Source organism: Phoenix dactylifera, chromosome 12 (genome assembly GCF_051530095.1).
Source record: "Phoenix dactylifera cultivar Ajwa chromosome 12, Ajwa_hap1_PhDact_Kaust_v1.1, whole genome shotgun sequence".
In the NCBI taxonomy this organism is placed as follows: domain Eukaryota; kingdom Viridiplantae; phylum Streptophyta; class Magnoliopsida; order Arecales; family Arecaceae; genus Phoenix; species Phoenix dactylifera.
The window spans coordinates 18,823,542-18,846,294 of NC_143201.1; the positions used below are offsets into that span (position 1 = coordinate 18,823,542).

Consider the following 22,753-nt stretch of genomic DNA (forward strand, 5'->3'; position numbering starts at 1 on the left):
TGTGAGATGTACCGAATATGATGAAATAGAGAAATACAAGCACTTTTCTCTTCTTTATTTTTCCTCTCTCTCTTTGTTTCTTTTCCTGCAAATATTTTAACAGTGGATGAGATCCTGTTGGTGGAACTAGATAGCCCAGGAAGGTTCTTGGCAGGGTAGATGAAGGAGATGGAGAGCCAGCGGAGGGTGGTGAAGGAGAGCTTGACAGCGGGAGGAGGTCAAGGGAGAAGAGGACGAACCATGGCGGCTTGGTTAACTGCGTGCTACCTGACATACCCCAATGTTTCCTTCTTCCTACTTGGGTGATTCAAAAGGTTGACCATGTTCACGAATCCTTCTTTTGGAAAAGATCCTCATCACCCATGGAAGGTCGCTGCCTCATTAACAGGAGGATTAAAGATCCGCGACGAATGAACATGGCTCTACTTGAAAAATTGGTGGCGGCGAATGTTACCACCTCAAAAAGTATTGCTCTCGAAGACACTTCTCGCTACCACCACAAATATTAACGTCGCATTGAAGTTTTGGGACGACCCACTAATAAACTTCGCTATTCGCCAGTTAGCCCCTCCAAAACATTCTGCGAACAAGGGCTTTTGCGCCTGGAACGCTACCATCTTCTAGCTGGAGCACCTCACCAAAAAGCTAAATGAGAGAGAGAGAGAGAGAGAGCAAGTAGGAAGTCTCCTGTCGGCAAACTACAGCCCAGATCAAAACACCACCTTTCAATGGAGGGGGACCCATCACAACCATTTCACCGTCAAATCCTACAGCAACCTCCTCGATACAGGCGGTCATGCTTCTGGGCGGGCCAAGCTGCTTTGGAGACTACGATTCCCATCCAAAGTCGTGGTTGGCCATTCAAGGCAGGCTCTTAAGAGGAGATGACTTGGCATAAAAGAGAGTGGCCTGGACCAGCTTTCTGATGGTCTGCAATACTTCCAAAGAAGGCTGTGAGCACTTGTTCCTCGCTTGCCTCCTCACCTCACAGATCTGAAATGCCGTCAACCACGAAGTAAGCATCGTGCACATCCCTTCTTTTGCTCCCTTCCTGGTCCGCATGCCATGGACTTCTGATACGGTTGGACAGACGTTAGCATTCACTGCATTCTAACCTCGCTTGTTCCGCATGCGCTCTTTGCGGTCATGGCGTAGAATCTGTTGACCAGGCTATATGTTCCTTACTTGGAGTTTTTGTCACGACCATCTAAAAAAATTACCTGAAAGGTACCATTTAGTTTTTTTTTGGACATATATAAAAACTCCAAATCCATCAGCTGAAATCCAGCAAATTATGAGTTTAGAATGTAACTTGTTATAATGTGATAGTCTTGAGTCATGGGTTTATCTTTGTCAAAAATATCCTAGTTTTGGTATGAGCGTAAGAAGAGAACCAAACTATAAAAATGGAAAACTCGGTGAACTGTAAATTTAAGAACAGAAACTGGCGAATGGCAGAAAGATTACAAAAGAAATAAATTAAATTAAAAGAGTAGCTCAAACTACAAGTGAACAATAAAAGCAGAAAGAGAAACCAAAAATGGCAGGAACCCCTACAAACCTCTGATTCGCTCTTGTGTAACTTATAGAAACAAAAAAAAACAGATAAATTTACATGACCACATCATCGTTTATACAAATAAATCTGAATGGAGTGTATAGATTTCCCTGCAAAAGTATAGATCTCTACAAGTAAAAGAGCAGCTGTCTGGTGGTTGTCATGAGCATATGCTGTGAATGGAACTTGAGCCCCCTACATTATGGTACAGCTACACTTTGATTCCAACCCTGGAGGTTTTATGCTGTTGGCTTGGATTGTAACCTCAGAATGGATGGGCGTGGACTCTTCGATATTTGCATTGTTTTCCAAATCCAAAGATGGGGCCAATGTATTAACCTTCATCCTTTTCTCTTTCGCTTTATGTGATTTTGGAGTACATCTTCTAAAAATCTTTTGCAAGTCCTTTTGGTCACGAACACATTTTCCAAGTAAAGTAACTGTAGGGCGGGAGGCCTCGCTAAGCATCAACTCATTTTCTATCCCGATGGTCACAGCTTTATAGGCCAGATCATGAACAATAGAACTGCAGAAGAGTATGGTATCAGTTGCTTCTTCCAGAGTCATACTTCCTGACATTTGTCCCCTTTGGTTCTCATGCTTGATTAAAGTCGATTCTTCTATATGTTCTCTTTGATCCTCTACTGTCCACACATCTGATTTTTCTGTCAAATGCAAGTGCAGATGCAATTAGACCCAACAACATTAAAGATACAAATTCTGGTAAGAATATAGTACTGGTTTCAAGCACTGGTTGGTCCCCGTACTTGTAATCAACTGGTATGTACTGTACTGTGTGTCAATATGATACACTCCCTTGGTACCAACACTTGGCACAATAGGTGTACCTAGTCCTGTCCCTGTACATACGGTATGATATGATGCACCTGGTATGTTCTGATACACAAACCATGCGATAAATAATTTCTAGGACAAGAAGGCTCTAGCCAATGTCTTGTGGAATATCATTCAATGTCCAAAATATTAGAATTAAGCTAACATAAACCAAAACTCTGCAATGCAAAGTGTAATAGTACTCTCAATGAAGAAGCATAATAGTGCATTCTCTTCCACTATTTTCAATCCTTTTGAAGGAAATCCAAATAATAATGATGATATAGTGTCTACAAAATGGACCAAAATGCTCCTTAAATGAAACCAAACTTGAGAAATGATTGGTCAGATTCTAGCTGAATGGATCCTCTTCTACTTGATACTCCACCAAAGAAACATCATTCCCAACAAATTTAAAGTTGATTTGAACCTACACCATAAAGTTCTTATTGTTGCTATATCAAATTTTTACTATAACTCTGATGTTGGGCAGAATTGAACCTAAGTCTACTAAATATGTACTTGATGACCCAAAATATGCATTTCTTTTGAGAAAAACTATTTTGGGAATTAGTTGAACACGGTAGGATAACTTGTCTCCCAATATATGTCCATGTCCCTATCTATTCTGAAATAATAGTGATTCATTTTGATGATGAATCCTTTCAAGAGGGTTATAAATAAGAGGAAGATCCTATTGAAGAAGAGGATTAGTTTGAATAGTATCCATCTAAGCATTTTTATGGCTCAATTTCATTTGGAATGTGTTATGGACCACCAGTAGGCATCTCCTCATCATTAACATTTTAACTTCCTTTAGAGAGGACCTGAAGTGAAAAGGAATACTGTTGTGCTTCCTAATGGAAAGACCCATTATACAGGAGTTTGCCTTATGTTAGCTTACTTTTTGCGCTCCACGCACTAAACAAGATCACACAAGGCTGCAATAGAGGCTTATTATGCTGGATATTATTGATCATGACAACATTAATGATATTTATGTTAATCACCATAAGTAACTATTATCTTTGATGTGCGGGTAGTAACTACATTGTTTTGTTCTTGAATGGCAATTTAATTGGTGGTATTTATTAATTGAACTTGTGATACATTCTATACTTCATTGTCAAGATAAAATATATTGCTGTGATCGCTAAGAAAAAAACTTACATGCAAATGAAATATTACCACATTTCATACTTGTATTAAATTTCTATAGAATACTATTATTCTTTTGGAATTTGTTGTTTTAATGATTCATGAGTAACGGAGAAATTGATTAGACTAAAAACTATATGAAATTTACTTAGAATCTTGAAAGATATCAAGATCGATACTGAAATTGAAAACGGCAACTTAAAATTAAGGAGAAATGACAGAAGCCCAATAATTAATCACTCAAGAAATGATGACCAAGCTTACCAATTAGGAATACCAATACAAATGTTCAATGGGTAACATGCGGTTTATTTAAATATGATTAGGGAAGCATTAAAACAGCTTAGATATACTTACTCCTCAATCATTCTTGATAAAGTGCTTGCCAAAGCAATTGTAAGAGAGATCTTTAGCCCTAAATGACCTCATAGCCAATTGAGGAAGATGTCTATCTGTTGCTGGTGGTCCAAACCGAGAACGATTGGCACAGCGGTGTGAACGGGATTCCGTCTGAGCTGCCTTGGTCGATGTTGATTGTGCTCCACCTTCCACCGGAAAACCTGCAAGCAAGCCTCGCACCACCACTGGGGTAGCGGGGGCCCTCCGACGATCAAGTCAGAGGAGATTGGAGGAGGAGGAGAAATGATAATAGCAAGCAAGAGAGTGCTCTGGAAGATATTGCTTACCCCCCCTTCTCCCCCCAGCCGCATATATACCTGGCTGGGGGGTCTCTCAGGGGGGTTTGTCATCGTGGGGCGCGATGGAGTGGCCATTGACATGGCCGTTACAGGGCGTCGTGGAGCAGCGCTGGGTACGGCCATGACAGGGCGTAGTGGAGTTCCGCTTTGTACGGCTGATACAGGAGATCGTGGAACAGCATCGGATACAGCCGTTGCAGGGAGTAGTGGAGCAGGAGGCCTCGGCGTGCCTCTGGGAAGCAGCCTGTCGTTATCAAGAGATCTCCGACTCGGGGTCGGAGTGCTGGATCAGGGGGCAGCCGACTCGGGGTCGGGCTGCGGTGCTGAGGATATCCGACTTGGGGTCGGATTGCTAGATTAAGGGGCAGCCGACTCGGGGTCGGGCTGCGAAGCCGAAGATGTCCGACTCGGGGCCGGACTGCTGGATCGAAGGGCAGCCGACTCGAGGTCGGGCTGTGGAGCCGAAGATGTCCGACTCGGGGTCGGATTGCTGGATCAAAGGACAGCCGTAGTCTTCATGGGCGCGCGTGCCGGTCACGTGGAGCATGGCGGCTTAGTTCCCCCGTAACAGTAGCCCCCCACTTCCGAGCCTGGAACCAGAAGGGGAACGGGTGAAGGGAGTGATGCTTCGAGATTGCCGCCATCCCTCGGAGAGGCGCGCGCGCTTCGAGCTCCCCGCCTTCTTTATGGCGTATGGCGGTTGTTGCTGACCTGGCAGTCTGAGGATTTCGGCGGACATCCTTCCTTAATGGTGTCGATTCGCCTTTGGGGCGCGAGCGACCCTTCGGCGGCCAGGCGTCCTCTGGCGTCATCGAGGCATCACCCGCCTTTCCGCCTATTTAACCGGGGGCCCTCCCCCGCCCGTCTTCCTCTTTACAGACATTTTCGAGTTTCCCCTTTGCGCTGCCGTTGTTGCCGTCGGACTGTTCGCTTGCTTCTCCTTTGACGCTCTCGGAGCCGTTCTTCCTTCTCTTCCGGTGAGTTACCCCATTCTTCTACTTAGGGCTCTCCATACTTTCTCCTTTTGTACTAGTGTACCCCAGTCGTCCCGGTCTTTCCCCCCTTCTTGTCCCCGTCCTGACCGTAGGTTTATTGGCCATTAGGAATGGGCGAAGTGAGAGCAGACCACATTAAGTCGGAGCTGGTCGCCGAAGACTTAGACAAACTCGTGGCTCGGTACCACCTTCCCGAGGCCTGCAACGTTACGCTCCCGGGGCCTGAGGAGAGGATGTCCCATCCTCCTCCAGGGAAGATCGCCATCAATGAGGGCATTCTCCAGGCCGGGTTCCGCTTTCCCCCTTCGGACTTAGTCGTGCAGGTACTCCGGGGTTTAAGAGTTGCGCCGACGCAACTGGTGCCGAACTCGTGGCGTGCCCTGACGGTCTTCCAGGTTCTCTGCCGCATGCACGAGATTCCCGCCACTCTGAATGTTTTTTGGGAGTTCTACAGCCTGAGTGGCCACCCCCAGGACAAAGGGTGGTGGTGCTTTGCGGCGCGGCGAGGGTGCGGCCTCGTCAAAGAGGCTCCTTCCTCCATTCACGGCTGGAAGGAGCGTTTCTTCTTCATCGATGTAGATCCCTCTTGGAAAATTAGGGCGACCTGGGAGACGCCGATGAAGTCCCCGATCGGCCTATCGAGACTGTCGAGGGAGGAATCCGATGGCTTGGCCGCCTTGAAGGGGTTGGTTGCCGAGGGCCAGCTCCCCCCGGTGGCCCGCCTTATTTCCGAGGATACCTTGGTGAATGTCGGTCTGAGCTCGGTCCCCACCGACCGTGAGCCCGCCACCATTTCTTTTTTGACTCTTTTCTCCTCTTTCGTCTCGTTCTTTCCTTCGGTTTCTCAGCCCGACCATCTCGTTCTTGTTGCAGAGATTGACGACGTCATGCGGTCGGACAAGGGACCGGCTGTTGGTAGGTCGTCCCTACTGGAAGCGGTCCGGAGGAGGAAACGAGCTCCTCCGAGCGGGGCCCCGCCGGCGAAGAAGTCCCGCAAGGAGGTGCCTCCGACGCCGACCGACGAGTCCGGGCCCACCGATCAGGGAGACGCCGTGGGCACGGACCGGCAGCTGACGCTGTATCAGCCCTCCGGTGGTGAGACTGCCGCTATTCCGGAGGTATCATCCGAGCCCGCTCGAGACGGACGGGTCGGACGTGATCGGTCCCCGGCCCGGCCTTCGACTCAGCCGGCTCCTGATGATTCGAGGAGGGACGCGCCGAGGCCCCGGCCGAGCGGGGCCCTATCAATTTCTGGAGTGACCCCCGCCCCGAGCACAATCAGCAGGACTCTTCCCCAGGCGATGGATAAGGGTAAGGCTGCAGAACCACCATCCGGCTCCGGGGAGAAATCGGGGTCGGCCTTCACTACCGATGGCGCCCGAAACCTCATCGAAACAGTGCTGCTGGAGAAGGACCGTCGGCGGGTCCGGGAGTTGGGGGTCTCTGACGTCGGGGCTGCCAGCTGCGTCTGTCTCATGTCGGTGAGTGTTCTTCTGGCCGCTTTTCACCATTTATTAGCTCTGTTGTTCTCCGCCTGACGCCCTCACTTTTCCTATCTCTTAGCTCGCCCAGTACATGATCCGTCTAGAGGAGTGCTACAAGGAACAGGCAGGGCTTCTGGCGAAGGCCGAGGACCGACTGAAAGCAGTGGAAGAGGGAGGCCAGGCTGTGGCGGGCAGGACGACCGGGGACCTCGAGGCGAGGCTCCGGGAGGCCGAAGAGCGGGCACTCGGCTTCGCCGCCCTCGAGAAGCAACTGTTGGAAGCTCGGGAGCAACTCAAAGTCGCCTCGGGCCTCGAAAGCAGGGTTAAGAAGGCGGAGGAACGAGCTGAAAAGCAGTCCCGGAAGGTCGCGGACTATCGAGAGAGGTGGGAGAAGGCTCAGCGGTCTGCCGACAGCGCCCGCAACCGAACCCGGTCTCTTGAAGCCAAACTGGGCGAATTGGAGTCAGCCTTGGAGAGGTCCCGCGCGAACGACCAAGAGCTCCGTTCGCGCCTGGAGGAAGCTGAGGCCGCTCGCACTGCTGCCGAGGCGAAGCATAAGGAGGCTCAGGCTAATCTGCTGAGGGTCTCCTCCGAGGCTGAAGACCGGATTGTGGCGAAGGTCTTGGAGGATAAGGCTCAGATTACGGAGGAGCAGAGGCGGGCGCTGGCCGAGAAGAGTGCGGAGATCGGGCGCCAGGCGGTACAGGCTTATCGTCAGTCCGCCGAGTTCACCCGTGATATGTCGGAGGCGGTACGGGCCTATCGTCAGTCTGACGAGTTCGTCCGTGACGCGTCGGACGCGGGGTCCGAATCCTTCATCTTAGGCTTCGAGGAGGGCCTGGCAAGGGTGTCGGCTAAGTACCCCGAAGTTGACCTGAGTGGGATTTCCCTTCTCGACTCCTCTCCGGCGCCATCGCCTGCTGATTCTCCTACCGCCTCCCTACCCCCTGCGGACGAGCCCGACGCTCCCGACCCGGGGGTTCCTCCAAGCTGACCTCTTGTACCTTTCGTTGTCCTCTTTTTTTTGTATGTCGGCGTTTTGCCAAATTGTATGGGCCTTGGCCCTGAAACAATGAAAATTAATACAAGTCGAATGTTTCTTCATCTCGCTTTCGTCCTCCTCTTTTTTTTTCTTTTTAACTCTTGGCAGCGTCTTGCCGACTCCTGACTCTCGAAGTTCTTCCGGCCCTAAGCCAGGCATCCGAGGGTTAGGCCTCAGGAAATTCTTCCGGCACTAAGCCAGGCGTCCGAGGGTTAGGCCTCAGGAAATTCTTCCGGCGCTAAGCCAGGCGTCCGAGGGTTAGGCCTCAGGAAATTCTTCCGGCACTAAGCCAGGCATCCGAGGGTTGGGCCTCAGAAAATTCTTCCGGCGCTAAGCCAGGCATCCGAGGGTTAGGCTTCAGGAAATTCTTCCGGCACTAAGCCAGGCATCCGAGGGTTAGGCCTCAGAAAATTCTTCCGGCACTAAGCCAGGCATCCGAGGGTTAGGCCTCAGGAAATTCTTCCGGCATTAAGCCAGGCATCCGAGGGTTAGGCCTCAGAAAATTCTTCCGGCACTAAGCCAGGCATCCGAGGGTTAGGCCTCAGGAAATTTCGCTCGTCGGTCGGCCAAGGCTGGCGCAAGCCGAGGCGACCGGTCGGGGCTTCAGGCTAGTCTGGTCCCGGGATGGTCATCGGGTTAGCCTGGCATCCGAGGGCCGAGCCTCGGGAGATTCCGCTCGTTGGTCGGCCAAGGCTGGCGCAAGCCAAGGCGGCCGGTCGGGGCTTCAGGCTAGTCTGCTCCCGGGATGATCATCGGGTTAGCCTGGCATCCGAGGACCGAGCCTCGGGAGATTCCGCTCGTTGGTCGGCCAAGGCTGGCGCAAGCCAAGGCGACCGGTCGGGGCTTCAGGCTAGTCTGCTCCCGGGATGATCATCGGGTTAGCCTGGCATCCGAGGGGCGAGCCTCGGGAGATTCCGCTCGTTGGTCGGCCAAGGCTGGCGCAAGCCAAGGCGACCGGTCGGGGCTTCAGGCTAGTCTGGTCCTGGGATGATCATCGGGTTAGCCTGGCATCCGAGGGTCGAGCCTCGGGAGATTCCGCTCGTTGGTCGGCCAAGGCTGGCGCAAGCCAAGGCGACCGGTCGGGGCTTCAGGCTAGTCTGCTCCCGGGATGGTCATCGGGTTAGCCTGGCATCCGAGGGCCGAGCCTCGGGAGATTCCGCTCGTTGGTCGGCCAAGGCTGGCGCAAGCCAAGGCGACCGGTCGGGGCTTCAGGCTAGTCTGCTCCCGGGATGATCATCGGGTTAGCCTGGCATCCGAGGGCCGTGCCTCGGGAAATTCCGCTCGTTGGCCATGCGCCTGTCGCTTGCAGCCCGACGGGGTTTCTCCGTGGTCAGCTGCGATCGTGTTTCTCCTCTTCTCCAAGCGTTGCCTGGGGAACACCAGAAGGGCATTAAACGCTAATTGATGCGTTACCTGGGAAATCGGATCGCCAGTTGCTGCTTGCGAGGAGTGTCAGTTAAGCGGCCGCGATGCGCGCGTTCTTCGAGGCGGACGCGACCTGGGCGCGAGCGGAGATATGTGGACCTAGGGGTACGTGCCACCCGGAGTGTCCTGCACAAAGAATGCGATTAAGGAGCAGCGCGAAGGCGATCTTTTTCGCCTTCGTATACCGCGTCTCGGCATCCCGTAGGACCCGGCTGATGTAGTACACAGGCTTCTGGAGCTTTGCCTCTTCCCGAACCAGTACTGTGCTGACTGCGGTTGGGGAGACCGCCAGATAGAGGTAGAGCATCTCCCCCTCTTGCGGCTTGGACAGCAGGGGAGGAGACGCCAAGTACTCCTTGAGTTGGTCGAATGCCACTTGACATTCGGCCGTCCAAAGGAAGTCTTTCGGGCGCTTCAACACCTTGAAGAACGGTTGGCAGCGTTCGGCCGACTTTGCCACAAATCGTCCGAGCGCGGCGACCCTCCCAGCGAGCTCCTGAACTTCCTTCACTTTGGTCGGAGGGGACATATCTTGGATGGCTTTGATTTTGTCAGGGTTGGCTTCGATCCCCCGCTGGTTGACAATGAAACCGAGGAACCTCCCGGCCGAAGCGCCAAAGGCGCACTTCGCTGGGTTCAGCTTCATGCGAAACTTCCGCAGGGTGGCAAAAGTCTCCTCCAGATCCGCGATGTGCTGGTCTGCATGGCGGCTCTTCACCAGCATATCGTCCACGTACACCTCCATGTTCCGGCCGATTTGCTCTTTGAAGATTTTGTTGACGAGGCGCTGGTAAGTGGCGCCAGCATTCTTCAGACCGAAGGGCATTACCTTGTAACAGTACAGCCCCCGGTCTGTTATAAAGGCAGTTTTCTCCTCGTCCTGTGGAGCCATCATTATTTGGTTGTAGCCGGAGAAGGCGTCCATGAAAGACAGCAGCTGATATCCGGAAGTCGCGTCGACCAGTTGGTCTATCCGCGGAAGCGGAAAGCTATCCTTGGGGCATGCCTTGTTCAGGTCGGTGTAGTCGACGCACATCCTCCACTTTCCGCTCGCCTTCCGGACAAGTACGACATTTGCCAGCCATTCGGGGTAGCTGACTTCCCTTATGAATCCTGCCTCCAAGAGCTTATCTACCTCCTGGTCGACCACTCGGATCCGATCCGGGGCACAGTGTCTCTTCTTCTGCTTTACTGGTCGGTGGGTTGAGTCGACGTTGAGGGCGTGAGAAATGACCTCCGGGTCGATCCCAGGTACATCGGCCGCCGACCAGGCAAATACATCGGCGTTGGCTCGGAGGAATTCCACCAACCGAGCCCGAGCTCCCGGGTCGAGATTGGTGCCGACCCGGACCGTCCGGTCCGGGCGACCTTCCTCGAGGGGAACTTCGATCACACCTTCCGCCGGCCCCCCGTGCCGCAAGGCCACCTCGTCTCTGGCGTCGAGGGATTCGACGCTTAAGGCTTCTACGGGCTTCTTCCCTTTGAGAGTTGCTAAGAAACATTGCCTTGCGGTCGATTGGTCACCTCGGACCTCTCCAATCCCGGCCGCCGTGGGGAACCGCATGAGCAAGTGGTACGTTGAGACCACCGCGCGAAGGGCGTTCAGTCCGGGTCGTCCGAGGATAGCGTTGTAGGCCGAGGGAACACGGACGACCAAGAACCCGAGCCGCACCGTGGCTTCTGCGGGTGCAACGCCCGCAGTCACAGGCAGCTCAACGACACCTTCGGCCGAGACAGCGTCTCCAGTGAATCCTATGAGGGGGGTGGATGTTTTGTGCAACAATTGTCTGGACAAGCTCATCTTTTGGAAGGCCTCGTAAAACAAAATATCAGCTGAGCTTCCACTATCCACAAGAACACGCCTTACATCATAGTTTGCCATAGTGAGGGAGATCACCATGGCGTCGTCGTGGGGGGTCTGAACCCCCTTTACATCTTCATCACAAAAAGTGATTACATTACCGACCCTCTGCCTCTTTGCGACGGCTGCCCTTGATGCTTCAGTCGAGCCCCCCGCGTTCCTCTCGGGCCGGGGGCAGCCCCCAGTGATAGTATGGATCACGCCCGCGACGGGTCGATTCTGCTCCCGAGGCTCCGGAGGGGCCGGGTCGGCCGGACGCGGGTCTGCGGGGGGACGTCGGTCGTTTACATATCGACCGAGACGCCCTCGGCGGATGAGAGCCTCGATCTCGTCCCGAAGCTGGAAGCAGTCTTCGGTGTCGTGGCCGTGGTCTCGGTGGTACTCACAGTACGCCCGAGAGGGCCTCCTCCCAGGGATTTTCTTCATCTGCCTCGGGACCGGGAGGTTCTCCCGCCCCTTGACCTCCATAAGGATCTGGGCCCGGGGGGCCAGGAGTGGGGTGTACCGGTTGAAGCGTCGGTGCGGAGAACGAGGGCGTGGGGCGCCGTGGTTCCTCGCCGGTGACGGGCTTCTGCGCCGATGTTGAGGCGTCGGGCTCCTCCTCTGGGGTGCCTCTTTTCGCCTTTTCTTCCCGAGCTTTAGAGGGGCCTCGGCGGCCTCCTTGTTCCGGTGGGCGGCTGCCTCCTCGGCGTCTGCATACTGGTTCGCCCGAGACAACAGCTCCGGAAAGCTCCGCGGCAGGCGTTTGTCCAGGGAGAAGGTGAGTCTGCCCTTCCGGAAGCCACGCTTCAGGGCTGAGAGAGCCACCTCCTGGCTCAGGTTCCGGACCTCCAATGTAGCCTTGTTGAAGCGGGTAAGGTAATCCCGCAGGCTTTCTCCCTCGTTTTGCCGGACATCAAAGAGGGAGTCGGAAACCAATCGCCGCCGGCTACTGACGGCGAAATGGCTGATGAAGAGGCGAGTGAACTGGTCAAAGGACTGGATAGAGTCAGCCTCCAGGCCGGCGAACCACGCCCTGGCTGGGCCACGGAGGGTCGCCGGGAAGGCCTTGCAGAGGAGGGGATCTGATGCTCCATGGAGGAGCATAAGAGTCCTGAAACTCTCCACGTGATCCCGCGGGTCCGCCGCCCCGTCATAGGGCTCGATCGCCGGCATTTTGAATCCCGGCGGATTTGGGGTCCGCAGGATCCTCGAGGCAAGCGCCGATTGGGAGGAGATCTCCAAGTCGGCGAAGAGATCTTTGGAGTGGTCCTTCAGGACCTGGAGTTGTCTGTGGAGATCGTCCACCCGCCGGTCCAGGGAGCGCGACCGGTGGGTGGGAGACAAGGAGCGGCGCGAGGGGGACCGACTGGAGTGCGGGCCCCTTGAGGACTGGGGGGTCGGAGAACGCGCCCGGGTCCGCCTCTCGTACCCCGCGCAGCTTCGATGAGAAGGTCCTGGCAGAATGGACCGTGCTCGAGAACTTTCCTCGCGCCGGCGCTCCTCCCCATGGGAGAGGAAGGAGCGCGGGTTGAGGAAGACAGGTGAGCGCTCGGGGGGCAGCGGCTCCTGGGCCCGCTGTGGCGCTCGAGACATCACACCCTGCAGGTTCTGCACTGCCTCCGCGAGGGTGCGAACCTGCTGGGCTAACTGGTCGAACTGAGCGGCTTCGACCATCTGAATGGGGGGTGGAATGGTGGAGTGTTGCTGAGAATGTGTTGGAGACGCAGCGGCCTCCCGGCCGGAGGCGCGAGAGGCCCCGCGACCGGAGGCATTGGAAGCTCCACGACCACCTCGCCGTGCCATTACGATCGCTCTGAGATCAGACCCCTCCTTCTAGCGCCAACTGTTGCTGGTGGTCCAAACCGAGAACGATTGGCACAGCGGTGTGAACGGGATTCCGTCTGAGCTGCCTTGATCGATGTTGATTGTGCTCCACCTTCCACTGGGAAACCTGCAAGCAAGCCTCGCACCACCACTGGGGTAGCGGGGGCCCTCCGACGATCAAGTCAGAGGAGATTGGAGGAGGAGGAGAAATGATAATAGCAAGCAAGAGAGTGCTCTGAAAGATATTGCTTACCCCCCCTTCTCCCCCCAGCCGCATATATACCTGGCTGGGGGGTCTCTCAGGGGGGTTTGTCATCGTGGGGCGCGATGGAGTGGCCACTGACATGGCCGTTACAGGGCGTCGTGGAGCAGCGCTGGGTACGGCCATGACAGGGCGTAGTGGAGTTCCGCTTTGTACGGCTGATACAGGAGATCGTGGAACAGCATCGGATACAGCCGTTGCAGGGAGTAGTGGAGCAGGAGGCCTCGGCGTGCCTCTGGGAAGCAGCCTGTCGTTATCAAGAGATCTCCGACTCGGGGTCGGAGTGCTGGATCAGGGGGCAGCCGACTCGGGGTCGGGCTGCGGTGCTGAGGATATCCGACTTGGGGTCGGATTGCTAGATTAAGGGGCAGCCGACTCGGGGTCGGGCTGCGAAGCCGAAGATGTCCGACTCGGGGCCGGACTGCTGGATCGAAGGGCAGCCGACTCGAGGTCGGGCTGTGGAGCCGAAGATGTCCGACTCGGGGTCGGATTGCTGGATCAAAGGACAGCCGTAGTCTTCATGGGCGCGCGTGCCGGTCACGTGGAGCATGGCGGCTTAGTTCCCCCGTAACACTATCCATTGCATGATACCCTGAAAAACTCATATGTGTGGTTATGAGACTGCAGCCTATGAGTTTAGACTATTTCTAGAGCGGCGAGGAATGCTAGTCAGAATGAATTTGATGAATTTTTTATTGTATAATATGGGAAGTCTGTGCATGCAAATGGAGATTGGAATAAGGCAAGATGAAAACCAAGTTAATTAGATAAATAACTGATCTTAGAGGATCTGAATGCATCACATCCAACAAGCTGACCTCTGATACAATGTTAGCTAAACACTTGAACTCAAAAGCATTAGATGTTAGTGAATGAGCCAACAATGTATATCAACCTTTGCAGTCGGCAATTGTTGGATTTAATAGTTTATAATTTCTAATTTTAATTTTATGGTGATTCAAAATTACATATTCATTTTATATTGTTTTGCATAAATTTTTGTTAGGGTGCTTAGACACATCTTTTTTAGATTTTGTGGTTATCCAAAGGACACCATATCAAGAGATGCATCCTTAGAGGTGTGCATCTTCTTACGCTTCTCTTTATGAAGGGATACCTTGCTAAAAATAATAGTGCACGGAAGAATGCTTCTAAGGCATCCTATCTTTTGGTTTGCACCTTTTTGAATTCTGTAAATAGGAGTTGTATAGTGGCTTATAGATAGAAAAAGAGACTAAAGAAGCATATGGAAATACCTGCTTGGAAGAAGAGAAATTTCCTCACTTTCATCCCTGAATTTTAGAGTTTTCTTTGTATTATTTTCTTCAGCATTTGGGCTTAAGCTAGTTCAAATTGCACTTGATTGGTCTTACTAGAATGCACCTTATGACTCACAAACCTACGCATTGTATCTTGGAGGAGATCAAAAGTAACTATTTCCACCAAGGCAAGGTGAAATCTACTCTAAAAAGAGCATTGACCATAGCATGCTTCGGACAACATTATATACCTCAAACTTATTTCTTATATGTACAGAACAACAAAACATATGTTCAGTTAACTGCATCATTTTGGAGATAGCAAAATGTTTTCCCAACACCTTCATTCATGCCATTCTAATGGAGGTAGGGTATGATAAAAGATCTGCTTTTTGACAATACATGTTAAAGAGCATAATGAACAGTCTCTACAATACCCACTTGTGCCATGAAACATAGCAGTCACAAAAAAGGAGAGAGACAAACATACATGATAACATCATGGTGCTTTCTCAATTTAGGTAGTAGTACTCAATTCAAGTAGCATTTTTGTCCCAATTTCATCTGAAGAATAGTCCATTCACAAGAATTAGGCAAGTTTAATGCTACGGATATCCAAGTCACCACAATGGATAGAAAGAACCCTTACATAAAATGTAAATTAATATTTGCTTTACTAGAGTGATTTTTTTTCATGGTCAAAGCTTTATATGATGAATTCCTCACTTAAACAGGGGTTAAAGACTCGTTCTCTTAGTACAATCTTAGTCTAGATGCTTTCCAAGTCCAAGGGTCCACAAAGTTCTTGCTTTTTTTTTTAACTAAGTGATATATTTGTGAGATCACCTTGCATACACCAACTGAGTTCAGAAACTTATCTCATACTAATAGTGTCAAAGCTTCTACCAAATAGAAATGAAGATGGATTTTGAAATGGAGAATTCATCAAGCAACACAGATGACAGTGTCTGCTGTAATACATGAAAAGGGGAAAAAATCTTCTACAGAAGGATCTTACTTGTGAGGGCTAAATGCAGATTTGCACAAGTAACCTTGAGGAAATATTAACAGATCAAAGACATGGAGAATAACCCCTCAGCAAAAGCATATACTCCATATCATATTTATGTCAAGGTCCAGATTATCATCTAATTATTATTTTTAGAGAAATTGGATGTTATAACAAAAGATATATTAGCATCCATAGTGTAAAATAAAGATCAGCTGTAGAAAACTATGAAATGGATCCAAATTTGATCCTTGGGAATGTTAGGGCATCTCCTATTCCTTAGAATAACATCAGCCCTAAATAGGAATACTCGGTGAATGACAATCCATAAAGTCAATCCCAAATAGTTGGGAATGTGGATGGTTATGGTTATGGTGATAGCAAAATTGAATAACTAGATGAATGACGATACTATGTTAGGATAGATTTAACTATCACAAACTTCCAACATGCTCACTTGGCATCGAGAGAAACAATTGCAGAATCATATATATTTTGCAACATAAAAGGTAGAAAATTTAGTCAAGAGAAAATAATAACAAGATTTGAGGAAAAAGGTCAAGAAGCAAATATAATATAAGAATAACAAAATTAGGAAGGAAATACATACCATAGACACCATGAGCATGATCGATAATGCTAGAATCTGGTGCCAAAGCCAACACATCCTTCTCTGATGTTGTGGAAACAGTATATTCACAAGAAGCCTCTAACACCCTTGTATTACAAGAGTCTGTACGCTCTATTTGTGAAGTTTGTAAGCAGTCATGATCATTATCAAGGCTCATGTTCATGTTGCAAGAGCTATGTCTGGGAGCATCATTATGGTCAAGTTTACAGAAATTACTCATTCTATATTCTTCCTCGATTATAGAGGATTCTGAAATATCAGCTGATTTTTCTTTATCTGTTATTCTCCTATGATTCTCGTGGATGATTTCATCACTCACACATGAAACACAGTCCTCATCATTTGAATAATCTGCAGTTGGAATACCATGCAAATAGTTACTTTGTGGGTGACTCAAAAGTTTAGAAGCAGAAGCATCTACATCCTTGCAGCAATCAGCATGAACAAAGATGCCCCTGTCATGAAGAAATTGCGTAAAAGATGGGGATCGGTTTACAGGTAATTCTGCAGTTTCCAAAGAATCATTATGATTTTCAGTGACTAACATTGTTTCTCCTAAGGCCTCACATTCCAGATTTCCAGCAGAGCTGCTAAAATTTTCTTTAGCTTTATTGTTGGTGTGAACCAGAGCTTCATGGGAATTTAATTTAACACTTGGAAGTGATAGACCAGTGTTTAGAGCTTTTGCATCATAACTGCTTCTCAAATTTTCTCTCTCTCCTTTCCGGCTGTTGAACTGCTGTTGATCATAAACCTCCATTTGTCCAGATGATCGCAGATCAACAGAAGAAGCTGAAGAACTATCCCTTTCATTGCTGCATATCATGGCACTTGTATTATCACTCACAAAAGAAGGCTTGGAACAAAATATATTTCTAGCAGAAAATGACCTCCCTCGCATACCATTCAACCTACTGCTGTTTGACCTTTGCAATAGAAGTACAGATGCACCTGTTCCATCAAGACTATCAATCATTAGGCTTTGGTGGGGACTATCTTGTGATCTATTGAATTTGCTATCTTGACACCTGGTAGCATTTTCTTCTAGCTGATCATCTGACTTCTGTTCAGCAGGTACTTTCTTCCTTTCATCCAGCACAAACTGAAGAGGCAAACTATCTGGAATGCAATCAGGACCCTGCTCATCGTCTGTTTCCTGTTGATCAAGCACAGCCTGACCACTATTCTTCTCAGACAATTCAGTCATCCCCTTTTTAAGCTGCAGCTTGCTACACAGTTGATCTGTCCCAAGAGGCATTTCAGATTGAAGTGCTTTATTCAGAGTCATGAGTGCAGTAGTTTCAGCTAATCCTGTAGAAATTTTTCGAGCACATTCTTTACAAACATCAGTTTTCCCATCAACTTCCACAATAGAGAAGTTTTTCCCACGTCTAGAGCAAATTATCATTCCATGACAATGACCTTCAGAATGGCCACCAGCAATATATGAAGATTCAAAAGCAGGCTTAATGCTCACTGCATCTCCAAGGTTACTAGTTGATTTTTCAAACTCCTCTGAATTGAGTTTAGCTGGCAAACATCCATCAAGATTTTCATATCTATTTTGAGGTTTTTTAGCACAGAGTTCGTGCCCAAGGCCATCAACCATCTCATGCACCTTATCCGAGATAAAAGCTTCTTCTTGGCAGTCAAGATCTTGCATTTTTCTCCAACCACTGGCCAGATAATTCTGGTCATAGTTGTTGCTAACAATATCATGAGCAATACTGGTAGTTTGCTTGGAACTTGCATTTTTGCTAGTTATGAGTGAAGAATTCTTGGTGATCATAGCACGGTGTAGATTATTGGCTTCCCCAACATAGGACTTTGCCGCTGGCGCACTTGATAGAAGTGGCCTGAACATGTTCTGGGGAATTTTGTGATTTTCCTAAAAACCATAAATTAAGAAGAAACTTTGTGAGAATAGAACATATAGCAAGAAAACAAAAACATGTGATATCACCAAAGCCCAAGAATAAGCTGATGGTCTTTCAAGAAGAGCCAGAATGTCCATGATCTTTTGAAAGGAGATTGAATCCTGAAATTTGCGACAGACCATGTTGTGAACACAACCCTTTTGTGTTGGAAACATCGCAAAGAATTTCTCAGGGAACTGTTCCACAAGAAATATGAAAATAAAGAACTAAAACTTAAAAGTGATCAAGCAAAAACTAAGGGCCTGTTTGGTATTGCTGCTGTTGATGTGTTTTTGTTTATCCACAAATTAGTGGAATACCAGTAACAAATGTGACTAGTTAGGTGAATTTCAAGTCTAAGCCAGCGCACATTAAGGTCAGCCTTTTCAGAGACGCATAAGGATAGACATGAATGACAAAGACGTCTAAAAAATTACAATGCCCCCTTTTCTATGTTCAAACACAGCATTCTGAGTCAAAGTGAGATAAGCAAAGGATCATACAAAGCAAAGTAACCCTGACAGAAACATTTTTAGCCCAAATGAGAAAAATATAGTTCGGTGTTTAGGTTTTGTTAATATGGATAATTTGTGACAAACAGTAATCAGAATAAAAATACATATAAAATATTTACCATCTGTTGAAGTGCAGAATCAAAGGATCTTGTATGGGCAGAGCTTGCAGAAAGTGTTCTTAATGGTTTCTTTGAAAATGCCATAGCTCTGCTATTACCTACAACTCCATATTTTTTTGCAGTCGGGCTGACAGAAATACCAACAGCAACTGACTGCAGAGAGTCAAAAACATCATCACCTGAAGATGCTACAGAGCCCCTACCGTGGGAACTCAACTGATCTCTTTCTTGGCAGTGTGACAAACTGGCACTTCTACATGCTGTTGGTGACATCGATTGCCTTCGAGAATTTGATGATGAATTTCTGGATGCTGGCGGCAAACCTCTTCTATGTGATGCTGGGTGATGTGATAGAGAAGTTCGAAGGTTTGGAGGCGCATCAGAAGAGAAACCGAGAAGGTTCAGTTGCCATCCTCGTAATTCTGGAGAAGCTGAATTTCCGCGACTTGTCCTTACGGGAGATGCTCCCCTTTTTCCTGAAGAAGATGACAGCCAGCTTGAACCAGAGTTTGACCTCTGCAACATGGGAGTTGAAGACCTTGGAGTATGTGACGAGGGTTTTTTTGGAGGAGTAGAGGGTCTTCGTGTAGGCGTGATTGGTCGCAAAACTGGAGACTGGCTAGAACGAGGAGCAGAAGATGACCTTCCTTTTGACTGACTTACACTATGACTAGATCGTGGAGATGGACTTCGTCGATGCGTACTGGCACTGCTTCTACTTGTCTTGTGCATCTTGTCAGCCTGCAGTCAAAGATAAGATATGAACGATGCTCGCAAAAGAAATAGCAGTGAAAAAGGTGAACTGCTTGTTCCAGGAATAACAAGAAGCTCGATAAGGTGCTAGTCAGCTACCATGGATGATCTTGAAATGGGAACGGGTTGAGCTCTCGGCCTTCCCCTCTGAGAAAGTTTGGCTAGTTGAGGTTCATCATCATCATCCAAGGATGGGAAAAGAGGAGTGTCAGGTGGAGTTAATAGCCTGTTCCATCAGAGGATCACCCCATTGTAACCATACTAGAGAAAAAACTAATGGAAAGTTAAATTTCTACTCAATACTCATGTAAGAATAGTGGGTATGGAATGCAAGAAAAATGCGATAAAGAAAATTACAGCGTATTTACCGTCTAATGTTTCTTTTACTGAGTCGCTTCAATTCTATGTATACTTCAAAAAGTCAAATAGCTATTGTCTGAGCTCAATGCAGATCAAAGAATGCAAGCAAGTTCTCCACAGTTACACAGAAGACTAAGATGCAATCACAAATATTTAATGGTCTGAGTATCGAATACGACTTACCAGTCATAGTCATTTTTACCAGCATCAGCATTCAGCAGGTCACTGCTCTCTCTTCGAACTGGAATGGTGGTTATGCCAAAGTTGAAATCCGAAGAGTCTCTTAATTTTGCTGAAAGGAAATAAATTTCATCTTATTGTGAAGACATAAATTTAGCTTACTAAGAATTGTTGTCATACGAATTATCTAGAGAACAGAGGGAATTACAAATAGAGTCTTCGAAATCATAAGAAGTATGGAGCAAGAAATTATCCCTTTCCCTGTTCTGCATGTTCTTAAACAGGGCAAGATCATCATCTTTGTTTTTGAGAGGAAATCCGCTCTCAAAACTGCGGCCCCTCTTGTGAGCCTTCTCCATTCGACGCTCCCTCCCAGGAGAGAACCGCAGCACTGGCGAAGGTGGCATCTTTCACAGCCGTGCCGCTTTCTCTCAGAAAGACTCCATCCTTCCCATTTCCTCGTGCACCAAACTGATGCTATCCATTACCCAAAAGCTTGCGGCACGTTCCACCACCATAACCTGTGACAGATAACCATACTACGATTGATCACTCGGATTCTGGAGATAGAGAAGAATAAGAACATCATAAAAGCCAGGAATTCTGTCTTAAAGGGAAAAAAAAAACTACAGTATATGATTAAAAAATAAACTTCAGTTTTACTATGTGCCATTGTAATATTCCATTTTGATCTTCTAAGAAGCACAGATGGTTGTCTGAGTTTTAAATCGACAAGAAAAAAGAGGAAGCTAATGCGACCTGCCAATCGAGCTCTAGAACCTTTATTGAACTAGAAATCACCGAAAGGATTAAAAGAAGCATAATGAATGCTAAAGTTTCGAACTTTTCATCAAAACCAGGAAACAGTGCAGTTCATCAAAACTGGGCAAAGAATAAGAGGAAAACAACAAAGAAAAACTAGAATTACTGCTCTCGATTGTTCAAATTCGATCACGTGACACTTCCAACTCTCTCACAGAACTCCAAAATCGTTTCGTCGAACGATTCCCTTGCCCGGCAGCCTCCAATCCTTCCATTCCCCGCCGGTCAGGCTAGGTTCCTTTGTTTCGAACAAAATTACCACAACGAAATTCCGTTCGAGCGATCCGCTGTGTGGAAGTACGGGTCGGTAAGTGCCAGAAATCGCACTGCGGAAGTCCTAATTCACCAGGAATTCGAATGTTGGAGGACTTTGGGACGAAAAAGGGATTAAAATAAGAGAGATTAGAAGGTGGGAGACGAAGAGCCCAACCGACCTTGTTAGGGTTTTTTTTTTTATTATTATTTCATCCTAACGAACAAGAAGAAGTTTTCCTCAGGAGCAAGCTTTCGCTGTCAGTGTTTACAGGTTCTCTGGATTCTGGAAGGCTTTTTCTTTTTCTTTTAGCTTTTTATTTTGTGTGATTTTCCTCTCTCTCTCTCTCTCTCACCCTTGATCTCTTCATCGGAAGAGCTTAATTTACTGTAGAGACACCTGTTACCGCAAAGGCGCAGAGGGGAGGGTGGGAAAGCAGGACATGCCGCTGATGGGAGAGAAAAGGTGGAATTGGATAAGGGGAAACGGATTGGGCATTTATGAATCCGACCCGTTTGCAATCCAATTTATAGCCAACTAACATTGAGGTTATGGTTGGAGCTTTGATGTCTAAAATTCATTAATTTGAATTTTTTAGATTTTAAAAGTTGAATTTTTTGACCGCATGCCGGATTGTTAAAGAGAAGAATCAAAAATAGATTAACTCGAATATAAAAAAAAATAATACAAAACGTTTAAAGTTTTCTGATTGTATAAATTTTTTGAAATTTCTATTCCAACGATCAGATGCACTATATTACAAAATTATGACTAGTAATTTTTGAAAAAATATAACATATCATGAATGCAATTTAGCTCGATGGAGTGAATCTCTAACTAAATTAAAAACTGTCTGATGGGGCTCGTCGCATAATTTCAAAATAAAATTAAGAAAAAAAAAAAACTAAGCTCATGTCTCACTATTTACATGCATTGATCAACAAGTTAATCAACAAGTTAAGAACAGATGGCAGGGCTCACCCGAATTATATTTCCTGCCCTATCTAATAACCTGTTGTTGATCAATGTGCATATATAGAGGGTGATCAAATTGGACTCCAATATCCACTTGCACAGTTGCACTGGAATGCAGCACGCCACTGGTCCCAACCAAATGATAGTAGCTTTTTTTTTATTTTCCTTTTTTTTTTGAAAGAAAAAAAGAAATCAAATGGTAGTTCTTTATGGTAGCAGGAAAGCCTTTGTTGCTTGCAAAAATAGACCCCACGCTTAAGAAGGACTGGCTGGTAATAGAGCCTAGTCCACTGACAGCGGATAACTAGGTTTTTGGGATGTGACAAAAACAAAAAGGTCTCGTTTAGGATCATTGCCAGGCTTGTGCTAGCTACTCTGATAGAGATGGCTTGGAGACACTCATATCATATACTACGGTGAGAATAAAAAGCATGCGGATGGTGGTACTGTAACATAATACTTACGTACTTAAAAAAACAGCTATTATTTTATTAAAACAGCTGTCATTTAGTCATTTCATCACTGTTTAGAGAAGGAAATCTTGTTTTATAGTACTTTATAATACAAAAATGCATAGTCCATAACATTATATCGCAAAGGAGAAAAGTGATTTCCATCAATTATTTAGTTATTAGACTTCATTTGGAGTTAGGTCCAAATTCTAGGCTCGTATTTGATTCGATGTCAATAATATATGGTGAAATGACCTGCTAATTGGATCAGGTTGGATAGGTTGTAGCATTGGATGGACATTCTTATGCTTGTTTCATTCGAGCTTACTTTAGGGCTCAAATTTTCGGACCCAAACATGAACCCTGGGTTTATCAATTCTATGATG

General features: G+C 47.9%; 1 protein-coding gene across 7 annotated transcripts; it reads right to left on the bottom strand.

Annotated features, from left to right (window-relative positions):
- Positions 1 to 1,463: 1,463 nt before the first annotated feature.
- LOC103705682 (uncharacterized) lies at positions 1,464 to 21,419 on the bottom strand. Of its 7 annotated transcripts, XR_015972101.2 has the most exons (10): positions 20,794 to 21,419; positions 20,074 to 20,386; positions 19,869 to 19,977; positions 19,425 to 19,551; positions 18,573 to 19,313; positions 16,002 to 17,910; positions 13,697 to 13,715; positions 3,908 to 3,998; positions 2,326 to 2,418; positions 2,193 to 2,223 (listed from the first exon to the last, which is right to left on the bottom strand). XR_015972101.2 is itself a non-coding variant. In XM_088708786.2 (9 exons), the coding sequence occupies exons 3-9, from the start codon at positions 20,270 to 20,272 to the stop codon at positions 1,754 to 1,756; spliced, it is 3,648 nt and encodes a 1,215-aa protein (XP_088564912.1). In that variant the 5' UTR covers positions 20,273 to 20,386; positions 20,794 to 21,024; positions 21,122 to 21,417; the 3' UTR covers positions 1,464 to 1,753. The 7 variants fall into 7 exon arrangements, 6 of the variants coding, with proteins under 6 accessions (XP_088564912.1, XP_088564913.1, XP_038985925.2 ...); XM_088708786.2 differs by lacking the exons at positions 3,908 to 3,998; positions 13,697 to 13,715 and having other exon boundaries at positions 1,464 to 2,223; positions 20,794 to 21,024; positions 21,122 to 21,417; XM_088708788.2 differs by lacking the exon at positions 2,326 to 2,418 and having other exon boundaries at positions 2,100 to 2,223; positions 20,794 to 21,418.
- Between the last annotated feature and the right edge of the window lie 1,334 nt (positions 21,420 to 22,753).

Bases quoted from the DNA above. Each gene is read 5' to 3' on its own strand.
- LOC103705682 (XM_088708787.2), bottom strand. From the start codon at position 20,272: ATGCCACCTTCGCCAGTGCTGCGGTTCTCTCCTGGGAGGGAGCGTCGA. The intron at 19,978-20,073 runs GTAATTCCCTCT...ATTTCCTTTCAG, and splicing joins TGATTTCGAAGACTCTATTT to CAAAATTAAGAGACTCTTCG. The intron at 2,224-2,325 runs GTACGGGGACCA...TGCATTTGACAG, and splicing joins TACATACCAGTTGATTACAA to AAAAATCAGATGTGTGGACA.